General features: G+C 47.1%; 1 protein-coding gene across 1 annotated transcript; it reads right to left on the bottom strand.

The window, feature by feature from the left end:
• Window positions 1–389: 389 nt before the first annotated feature.
• LOC119320463 (transcription factor MYB17-like) lies at window positions 390–3,878 on the bottom strand. The gene is made up of 3 exons (XM_037594545.1): window positions 3,512–3,878; window positions 3,059–3,188; window positions 390–1,087 (listed from the first exon to the last, which is right to left on the bottom strand). The coding sequence occupies exons 1-3, from the start codon at window positions 3,642–3,644 to the stop codon at window positions 514–516; spliced, it is 837 nt and encodes a 278-aa protein (XP_037450442.1). The 5' UTR covers window positions 3,645–3,878; the 3' UTR covers window positions 390–513.
• Between the last annotated feature and the right edge of the window lie 7,470 nt (window positions 3,879–11,348).

Below are 11,348 nucleotides of genomic sequence, written 5' to 3'. Positions count from 1 at the left end.
ACAGCCGAAAGAGGCGGAGCTGCAGCTGCCGGAGCTGGGCATGGAGATCGTTGACATCTCCGACGACGAGTGGATGCAATTCTTGAAATTTGAGGCATGTCCGATCACTGCCCACGGACACATCCGTGCGCATTTGAGGGGCCGAGTTTGCCAAGTCCGACTGTAGATGCTCTAAGGTTTATCGAAGACGAGGTGCATTTGGATCGAACATCAAACGATGTATTAGAGCGTCTCCGGAGAGACTCCCATCACAAGCCGTAATACACCATGATGTCCAGCCTTAGCCCCAGTTAAACCTCCAAACTGAAGCCCTAGCTAACTGCTATACCAAAAATCTCTCGCGCATCTTGCTTGGCACACGTACTAGCTAACTACTTCCCCACGCGCGCCATACGCCCACCGGACGCCACAAAAGGCAAACATATACAACATACGTACATGCGCACAGGCGTACGTTAGAGGTACTTATACCACCACGTATGTACGTACGCGATCCCCGCGCTAACGGTCTTGCTAGAACGCCGTGTCCAGGGACGCCTCGGCGAGCACGTCGAGCGGCGGGAACAGCGAGAAGCCGCCGTGCCGGCCGTGGAACAGGCCCAGCTCCTCGCCGGCGAAGTCGAGGAACATCTGGTACTCGGCCGCCGCCGCGTCCATCTCGTTGGACGCCGCCGAGGAGTCGTCCCCCGGCACCACAGCCTCCTCCTCCTTGACGGACACTGGCGCGGCCGCCTTGCGGAAAGAGCTCCCGATGTCGGAGTTCCACAGGCGGAGGAAGACGTCGGCGGGCTTCGCGTGCTCGGCCACCGCGGCGCCGGCGGCCGCCGTCGATGAAGAGGACGCGGAGCCGGAGGTGGTGGCCGTCGCCGCGGCGCCGGACGAGGAGAGGAGTGAGAGGCGCGCCTCTGCCTCCAGGCGCGCGGTCTCCCACTGCGCCATGTGGCGCGCGGCGGGGCAGCCGGCGGTCGGGCCGGGCGGGGGCTCGTCGAGGCCCATCCGGCGGAGCTGCTTCTTGAGGTGCGTGTTCCAGTAGTTCTTGATCTCGTTGTCCGTCCGGCCGGGCAGCTGCGCCGCGATCATGGACCACCTGCGCAGCACAAAGACAGCAGCAGGACAGGCCCGCCGTCACTTGCAATCAAGAAAGATACTCCATTACTCACACCATCACCCTGGAGTTAATTGCACAGAAGTACCGGCATCACATGCAGATTGATAGCACGATTGCTAATTTTTGCGTGTCAGTACTAACATTCGTCCAAATTTTTGCAAATCAGGCTAAAACGCGTATCTATACGTATTGACAGTGTATCTGACAGTTGGGGCCCGTCTGTCAGGTGCCGACGTGGCATATTTTTTGCAAAAAAACCCCCTTGCTTTATACGTAATCACATAAATACCCGTTATTTTTGCAGGAAAAATGTTAACCGTGAGAGAATTTTTTTTGCTCGGACTTGTTCGAAAGTTTTCAACGAACTGGACAAATAAATAAAGTAAACGAAAAATCGCGCACGCCAGGTTTCGAACCTGCGACCTGCGGCACGCGGGCGTAGCGCGCTAGCCACCCGGCCAAAGGCCTGCTCGTGTTTCTATCCAGGCAGAGGACATTATTTATACAATAGCCGAACGCTGGCCGGTAGTTGGGCCAACTAAGGCCTGTAATTGTTTTTTCGTTTCGCCTTTTACTGACGCGCGTGCTGGGCTCGTTCGCCCGGATTTCTTTTCTATTTATTTATCGTATTATGCTTTTTTTTTCTGGTTTTGGCTTATTTTTAGGTTTTTCTTTCTTTCTTCTTTTATTCACTGGGTTCGTTCTTCTTCTGTTTTTAACATACTTACTAAATATTTTTTTAGATAGGCTTCAATATATGATGTTTTCAAATACATGATGAACATGTTTTCGAATTTGCATGAACATTATCTTAATGTACGCTGAGCACCTTTTCTGTGTATAGTGATCATTTTTTAATGCTTGATGAACTTTACTTTGCAAACAGTGAGCATTTTTTAATATATTGAACTTTCAGGTTGAACATTTTTTTAATGTATACGATGAATATTTTTGTAATTTAGGTTGAGCATTTTTTAATATATACGGTGATCTTTTTTGTAATATAGGTTGAACATTTTCTTAATACATGATGAATTTTTTTGACAATGTGTATTTGAGAAAATGTTCAGCATGTTTTAAAAACTTATTGCGTAAAATCATTCTAGCATTTCGAGAAACACATCAATTTTTTAATAAAAGGTTCACTGTTTTAGTGCACTAATATGTAATCGTAAAAAAAATATTAATATTATGATTAAAAAATAAGTGATTCAGGGCACGCAGCAGTGCTGGTCTCGGCCGCCGGCCCAGCGTGGCTACTATAATATAAAGGAGGACCCGCCTGTAACTTAACATAAGCGTCGCTGTGGCCTGGTGGCTAGCGCGATCCGCTCGCGTGCCGCGGTTCACTTTATTTATTTGTCCAGTTCGTTGGAAACTTTCAAACAAGTCCGAACAAAAAAATTCTCTCACGGTTAACATTTTTCCCGCAAAAATAACGGGTATTTATGTGATTACGTATAAAGCAAGGGGTTTTTTTGCAAAAAATATGCCACGTCGGCACCTGACAGACGGGCCCCAACTGTCAGATACACTGTCAATACGTATAAATACGCGTTTTAGCCTGATTTGCAAAAATTTGGACGAATGTTGGTACTGACATGCAAAAATTAGCAATCGTGGTACCAATCTGCATGTGATGCCCGAATTGTGGTACTTCTGTGCAATTAACTCTCACCCTGATACTACCGAGTATACGACTCCAACATGTGTACTTCGTTGTAAATAAAGTCTAATAGGACTACACGAGTTATGCGTCCGAAATGCTACATCAGGTCGCATCATTGAGCGCGCGTACGGGGCCATGCAAGCACTGTGTGTGTGCACAGACAGAACACAGTGACACGCTGGGGCCGAGCTCATGGCGATAGCGCGCGAGCTACAGTAGGTTGGTTGCATTAGTGCCGAAATGTGCTTAGCTCAAGAGGTAAATTAAGGTTGGGCTCTTACTTGTTGCCGACGATGCCGTGGAGCTGGACGATGGACTTCTGCTCCTCGGCGGTGAAGGGCCCGCGCTTGATGTCCGGCCGCAGGTAGTTCGTCCACCGTAGCCGGCAGCTCTTGCCGCACCGGTTCAGCTCTGCAGGCAACGCCACCCAGTTCAGTTCACACATCAAAACTCTCTCTCTTGGAGAATTGAAAACAGTGCAAATTTTTGTGTTCCCCACGAAAGCTTGCTCAATCAAACTAGAAACTACTACTCGTCCGCTTCTTTTACAAAACAAATATAGCGATTTGTAGGGCAACACAACCGTGCATGCAAAAAAAACTGTAATCCAAAATCGAAATACACCATTGCTAGGTCCATGACTGGCACAAGAGTAGAACTTAGAAGAAACACCGAGCTAACGAGCAGTAGTAACAAGTCATGGTTGGACTGATGGATCTGAGGGAGAGACAGACCTGCGAGCTTGGGGAGCAGGCGCCAGCTGCCATGGCCGTTGGCCTGGATGAAGTCGACGAGCTGTTTGTCCTCCTCCGGCGTCCACGGCCCCTTCTTGAGACCCTTCCTGTCGCAGCACGGCGCCCTCCCCATGGGTAATGATCTCCCTCGCGCTCCCGAGCAGAAGGATGACTACAAGGAAAACTCAACTGGTACTAGTAGTTGCTGGAGGTTCGAGGCGCCAGCGCGCGCACGAGGCTGGACCAACGTAGCTGTCGAGGCCTGGGGGATAGAGCGGACCGGGCGATGAATGCGATGTGAAACGAGAGGGGGGGTGTCTCGGAGTGGAAGGGAAAGATTTGGGGAGCGCGGGGGACGAGGATGGTTTTGTTTGGGGCCGAGGAGGATCCCGGGGGGCGCACTTTAATGCCGGAGATCTCCACCTGCGCTGCCGCAACAAGAAACGGGCGCACGAAGCGCGCGACAGGGGTGACATCCAGCCCAGCTCCGTTCAATCGTTTGCGTGTCGGGGCAAGCATTCCATACGGGGCTCAGCTCACAAAGGACGTGTTTGGTTGTCCACGTGAATCGCAACCAAATCCGCGAAGGAAAAAATTGGATTGTTTAGTTACCGAATTCACTATTTGACCTGCATCGTATGATATTTAAAGCATCTCACAGTTAGACCGCTAGGAACTGGCTCGGCCGAAGCAGAGGAGGGTAACACGGCACGGAGCTCATACGACCATGGAGATGGCGTGAGCTCGCGCGCATATCCGAAAAATCGGCAGGAGGATTTCGGGTTACCTCCGCCGATTCGGTCGCTCTATATAGCACCCTTCGCCTCAGCGCCGAAACTCCCGCCATCATTCTCCCCCCTTTCGAGCTTTCCCTCCAACGTGAATCGACACCGACACGCAGCTAAGCGGTGCTTCTTCTCTGGCCGGCGGTCTACGACGGCGGCGACTCATGTCCTCCTCTTCTTCGACATGTTCTGTGTCTCACTCGAGCTGCAACGATGGCCTCTGCGAGTTCAATAACCCCCTTCCATGGACTCATTCTAGTTAGATCTGGTAGCATATGGTAGGGTTTGATGTGAGAGCATGTGGTAGAGTTTGATTTGTGACCAGCTTGCAGCATTGTACAGTACCGATCTGGGAGAATGTGATGTTGCGGTAGCTATTTTTGATGGATTTGTAGCATGCTAGGGTTGTACCGTAGTGTTGAACACATGATTGGTAGCTAGTTGCGACACATTGGTAGAACGCTTCTTGGCGTATGTGCTCATATCGTGTTGTGTTGAGCTAGGTGGTCTGGTAGTGTGTGCTATGCTTACTATCCATGTGGGTGCTATGATTGTAGGACATGACATGCAAATGCAAGAGGTTACTCGGGCCATTGTCCTGTCTGAGGTCTAGTTCCCGTCGTCCTATATCAAAGGCTCCCAGCCTCCCATCAAGGATCAGATGCCCCCTGATTCAGATGTGTTCCTGGGTGAAGGCATGGATCCTCCTTTTGTGCCTACAACTGTTGTGCTCATTGTCCAAATGTTGTTGCTATTGCCGCTGCACAAACGGCAGCCGCAAAGGCAAAAAAGGATGGTAGGGGGAACAACATAAAGTGACAGCAATTCTGTCGGGGGTTTGGGTGCGACATATGCCAATGGATGGCTTATCATGGTGAGAGCGAGTAGAACGTCGCCGGTTCCTGGAAGCGGGATGAGACGTAGACACGAACGCCGGTGTACTTTACCCAGGTTCGGGGCTCTCCTAGGAGATAACACACCTAGTCCTGCTCTGCGGGTTCTCCGCATTATCACTAAGGCACAAGTGATAAAAAGATGCTCCTTGAGCTGTATGCTAGAGGTAGGAGAAGTCAAGGCTAGCTCTCTCTTGCTCTAGGGGAGTGTCTAGATCTAATGGAGTGGGAACCCTTTGCATGGGTGCCCTGGGGGGTTTATATAGGCCTACCCTCCCAGGGGTACAATGGTAATCTGGCCGGGTGCTGGGCCCGACTGTCAGTGTCTCCGGCCTCCGGCTTCTCCGCCGACTACTGGGGCCCGCCGCCTGGTGGGCCCCGCCGACTGGTCCGGTATGGAGCCGACAGGCCGCTCCCGCCGCTGGCGGGTCTAGTCGGTGGCTGCTCATTGTAGCCGTGCTGCTAATGACGTGGGCTTGGTCAGCTCAGTGTGGCTACAGTCCCGCCGCCTGGCGGGAGATCACTGTAGCCACACCTGGTCTCATCAGGTTAATGGCGCACTTGCTTCGAGGGAAGGGACGGCCGCCTGTTGGAGGCCGGCCTTCCCCAGGTCCGACTGGTTCGGCATCCGCCGTCTTCCGAGGTGTCGCTGCCCAATAGGGCCCGTAGCCTGCGGGCCGTACCGACAGGTCGTCATGGGAAACAGGGCTCCGCCTGTCCGGAGTGACGTCAGGGGGAAGTGGCAACAGTGCCACGTCGTACGAAGATCTCCGCCTGTACGGGGCACTGTGGCCACGCCAAGCCCAAGATTCGGGGGTGAGGGGCTTCACTGTAGCCACGCCCTATCTTGTCCTCTTGATGGGGGCACAAACTCTGAGGGCGCCAGGTGGTCGCCTACTCGACGCCGTCCTCTCTAGAGGCCGGCTGACTGGAGCCGGCCGCTCGTGGTGCCGTCTGCAGGTGGTTGGCCGTCCTCTGGTGGCCGGCCGTTGAGCTAGCCGGCTCCCGAAGGGCGGAGCATCAGCTTGGGACACTGCTGGGCGAAGCTGGCCCAAAGTCTTGACAAGTTCAGGGACTCGGGCGAGGCTACCCGTGGCCCATTACTCCGACAGTAGTCCCCGAAGCCGGTGAGGCGTTGTGGTCGAGGGGCCGCGAAGTCTCAGCGACTTCCCCCCTCACTGAGCTCCGGGAGAATGTTCGATCCGCCTTGCGATGGGCCGACTGCTGGAATCGGTTTTGACAAGGCGGGATTGTCGGCCGATTTTGAACTCCAAGGCAGGAAAACAGGTGGCGTGCCTGCTAAGCTTCCCAGGGCCGCCGCCCGCCACAGGCACGCCACGTGGCGTACACTGATACATCTCCAACGTATCTACTTTTGCAAACACTTTTTCCCTTGTTTTGGATTCTAACTTGCATGATTTGAATGAAACTAACCCGGACTGACGCTGTTTTCAGCAGAACTGCCATGATGTTGTTTTATGTGTAGAAAGCAAAAGTTCTCGGAATGTCCTGAAAATCCACGGAGGCACTTTTTGGAAAATATAAAAAATACTGGCGAAGAATCAAGACCAGGGGCCCACACCCTGTCTACGAGGGTGGAGGGCGCGCCCGCTGTCTCGTGGGCCCCCTGAGGCTCCGCCGACCTCAACTCCAACTCCATATATTCCGTCTCGTAGAGAAAAAAAATCAGAGAGAAAGTTTCATCGCGTTTTATGATACGGAGCCGCCGCCAAGCCCTAATCTCTCTTGGGAGGGCTGATCTGGAGTCCGTTCGGGGCTCCAGAGAGGGGGATTCGTCGCTGTCGTCATCATCAACCATCCTCTATACCAATTTCATGATGCTCACCGCCGTGCATGAGTAATTCCATCGTAAGCTTGCTGGACGGTGATGGGTTGGATGAGATTTACCATGTAATCAAGTTAGTTTTGTTAGGGTTTGATCCCTAGTATCCACTATGTTCTGAGATTGATGTTGCTATGACTTTGCTATGCTTAATGCTTTTCACTAGGGCCCGAGTGCCATGATTTCAGATCTGAACCTATTATATTTTCATGAATATATGTGTGTTCTTGATCCTATCTTGCAAGTCTATAGTCACCTATTATGTGTTATGATCCGACAACACCGAAGTGACAATAATCGGGATACTTCTCGGTGATGACCGTAGTTTGAGAAGTTCATGTATTCACTATGTGCTAATGCTTTGTTCCAGTTCTCTATTAAAATGAGGCATTAATATCCCTTAGTTTCCGCTAGGACCCCGCTGCCACGGGAGGGTAGGACAAAAGATGTCATGCAAGTTCTTTTCCATAAGCATGTATGACTATTTACGGAATACATGCCTACATTACATCGATGAACTGGAGCTAGTTCTGCGTCACCCTATGTTATAGCTATTACATGAGGAATCGCATCCGGCATAATTATCCATTACTGATCCATTGCCTACGAGCTTTTCACATATTGTTCTTCTCTTATTTACTTTTCCGTTGCTATTGTTACAATCACTACAAAACCCAAAAACATTACTTTTGCTACCGTTACCTTTATTATCATATTACATTGCTACTAAATACTTTGCTACAGGTACTAAGTTATCCAGGTGTGGTTGAATTGACAACTCAACTGCTAATACTCAGGAATATTCTTTGGCTCCCCTTATGTCGAATCAATAAATTTGGGTTGAATACTTTACCCTCGAAAGCTGTTGCAATCCCCTACACTTGTGGGTTATCAAGACTAATTTCTGGCGCCGTTGCCGGGGAGCATAACTCTATTCTCTGAGTCACTTGGGATTTACATCTGTTGGTCACTATGAAGAACTTGAAAGACGCGAAAACTACGATCTATCCCTCAACTACGAGGGGAGGTAAGGAACTGCCATCTAGCTTTGCACTAGATTCTCCTTCTGTTTTGAGTAAGCTTGCGACACCTAAACCTGCTACTTCTATGAACTCTGATATGTCACATGTTATTGATGATGCCACTTCTGCTATGCATGATACTTATGATGAAACTACTTCTGTGCATGATACTACTTTGCCATTAGGTGAATTTCTTGATTAACAACTTGCTAGAGTTAGAGGGAATGAAATTATTGAAGATGCTATTATTGATGATAGTGATGATGAAAATTCTCCCAATGATTATGAATTGCCTGTTGTTCCTGAGGGTTATGTTATGAATGAAGAAGCTACTAGAGCTATCTTTGCTTGCAATGATAGATATGATCTTAAGAAATTATTAGCTAAATGGAAGCAGCAATCTCTTAATGCTAGAATGAAACCTGACCCTGCTTTTGCTACTTCACCTATTTGTTTTACTGATAAGGATTATGAGTTCTTTGTTGATCCTGAGATTATTACTTTAGTTGAATCTGATTCTTTTTATGGCCTTGAATCTGAAACTATTGTGGCACATCTTACCAAGTTGAATGATATAGCTACCTTGTTTACTCATGATGATAAATCTCGCTATTATTATGTCTTTAAGATAGTTCCGTTCTCATTAAAGGGTGATGCTAAGACTTGGTATAATTCTCTTGCTCCCGGTTGTGTGCGTAGTCCCCAGGATATGATTTATTACTTCTCTGCTAAATATTTCCCTGCTCATAAGAAACAAGCTGCCTTGCGGGAAATATATAATTTTGTGCAAATCAAAGAAGAGAGTCTCCCACAAGCTTGGGGGAGGCTTCTCCGATTACTTAATGCTTTGCCTGATCATCCTCTCAAGAAAAATGAAATACTTGATATCTTTTATAATGGACTAACCGATGCTTCCAAGGACTACTTGGATAGTTGTGCTGGTTGTGTTTTCAGGGAAAGAACAGTCGATGAAGCTGAATTACTATTGAATAATATGTTGACTAATGAAAATAATTGGACTCTTGCTGAGCCAATTCCTGAGGCAATTCCTGAACCAATTGAGCCAACTCCTGAGCCTATTCCTAAACCCACTCCGAAGAAGAGATGCGTTTTATTTCTCAGTCCTGAAGATATGCAAGAGGCAAAGAAATCAATGAAAGAAAAAGGTATTAAAGCTGAAGATGTTAAGAATTTACCACCTATTGAAGAAATACATGGTCTTAATATATCGCCTGTTGAAGAACCACATTGTCATGATAACCCGACACAGGTAGTAAAGGTAAATTCTCTCTATAGATATGATAAAGTTGAAATCCCCTCTACTAAATTTCATAGCCCATGCTTAGATGAATTTGATGACTTTATGGCTAGACAAGAAAGTTTAAATGCTTATGTTGGTAGAGAGTTAAAGAATAATGCTTTCGAGATAGGACGCGTGAGTGATAATATGGCTAGACTTAAAGGTGAACTCAAACTCGTTAGCAAATATGCTTCTATGGTCGCTACTCAAGCTGAGCAAGTACTTAAGGCTCAAAATGATTTGCTTGATGAATTAAATAATAAAAATAATTTTGCTGTTAGAGTGGCTACTAGAACTGGTAGAATGACTCAGGAACCTTTGTATCCTGAAGGCCACCCTAAGAGAATCGAGCAAGATTCTCAGAGAAATAATTTAGAGGCACCTAGTTCTTCTAAAAAGAAGAAAAAGAAAAACGATAGGACTTTGCATGCTTCTAGTGAACCTACTGTAGACACACCTGAGAATCCCAATGATATTTCTATTTCTGATGCTGAAACACAATCAGGTGATGAACATGAACCTAGTGATAAAGTTAATGATAATGTTCATGTTGATGCTCAACCTAGCAAAAACAATGATGTAGAGATTGAAACTGCTGTTGATCTTGATAACCCACAATCAAAGAATCAACGTTATGATAAGAGAGATTTTGTTTCTAGGAAGCATGGTAAAGAAAGAGAACCATGGGTTCAGAAACCCATGCCCTTTCCTCCTAAACCATCCAAGACAAAGGATGCTGAGGATTTTGAGCGCTTTGCTGAAATGATTAGACCTATCCTCTTATGTATGCGTTTAACTGATATGCTCAAAGTAAATCCTTATGCTAAGTATATGAAGGATATCATCACAAATAAAAGAAAGATACCGAAAGCTGAAATTTCCACCATGCTTGCTAATTACACTTTTAAGGGTGGAATACCAAAGAAACTTGGAGATCCGGGTGTACCAACTATACGATGCTCCATTAAAAGAAATTATGTTAGAACTGCTTTACGTGATCTTGGAGCTGGTGTTAGTGTTATGTCTCTCTCTTTATATCGTATACTTGAATTGAATAAGTTGACACCTACTGAAATTTCTTTGCAAATGGCTGATAAATCAACTGCTATACCTGTCGGTATTTGTGAGGATGTGCCTGTTGTAGTTGCAAATGTCACTATCTTAACGGACTTTGTTATTCTTGATATTCCTGAGGACGATAGTATGTCGATTATCCTTGGTAGACCTTTTTGAATATAGTAGGGGCTGTTATTGATTGCAACAAAGGCAATGTCACTTTTCATGTTAATGGTGATGAGCATACGGTACACTTTCCGAGGAAACAATCTCAAGTTCATAACATTAATTCTATTGGAAAAGTTCCAACTATCATTATTGGAGGTTTTGAATTTCCTCTCCCTACTGTCAAGAAAAAGTATGATATTCTTATTGTTGGGGATTTTCATATCCCGTAGAGGTAAGTTAGTGTTATTCGAAATTTCTCCGGTTCCGTGTTATTCTGAATGAGTTTGTTAACAAGACTTGATCAACCTTGTTAGTGGATTCATTTTGATGATCACGAGATGGATGAAACTAGAAGGCACAACCTTCTGTACCCTCTTTTTACTTTCTGTTATTTAGTGTAAATAAAGCAAACATAGTATTATCCGCCTGTTTTCTGAATTATCCGTGCATTAAAAAATAGCCCAAAAATATAAGTGCTCCAAATGCCCTGCAAATTTAGTATGATTTTTATGGAATATTTGAGGATTTTAGGCACTGAAATCACTGCAGGAGGGGCAAGCACCAGACCACAAGAGTGGAGGGCATGCCCCCCTGTCTCGTGGGCCCCTGGTGGCCCCCCTCCACTTATGCCAGCACCCACACACTTCATCTTCTACCCAAAAAATCCCCATCCAGCTCAAGCACGAGTTCTAGCTCATTTTGCTGTGATTTTCGATATCCTTGCTCAAAGCTCCATTCACAAAACTGCTTTGGGAGATTGTTGCTTCGTA

This window comes from Triticum dicoccoides, chromosome 6B, assembly GCF_002162155.2.
Source record: "Triticum dicoccoides isolate Atlit2015 ecotype Zavitan chromosome 6B, WEW_v2.0, whole genome shotgun sequence".
In the NCBI taxonomy this organism is placed as follows: domain Eukaryota; kingdom Viridiplantae; phylum Streptophyta; class Magnoliopsida; order Poales; family Poaceae; genus Triticum; species Triticum dicoccoides.
Note: the sequence above shows the minus strand (reverse complement) of the source record. Positions and strands in the feature narration are given on the sequence as shown.

Bases quoted from the DNA above. Each gene is read 5' to 3' on its own strand.
- LOC119320463 (XM_037594545.1), bottom strand. From the start codon at position 3,644: ATGGGGAGGGCGCCGTGCTGCGACAGGAAGGGTCTCAAGAAGGGGCCG. The intron at 3,189-3,511 runs GTCTGTCTCTCC...CGTTGCCTGCAG, and splicing joins CCTGCTCCCCAAGCTCGCAG to AGCTGAACCGGTGCGGCAAG. The intron at 1,088-3,058 runs GTAAGAGCCCAA...TGTGCTGCGCAG, and splicing joins CACGGCATCGTCGGCAACAA to GTGGTCCATGATCGCGGCGC.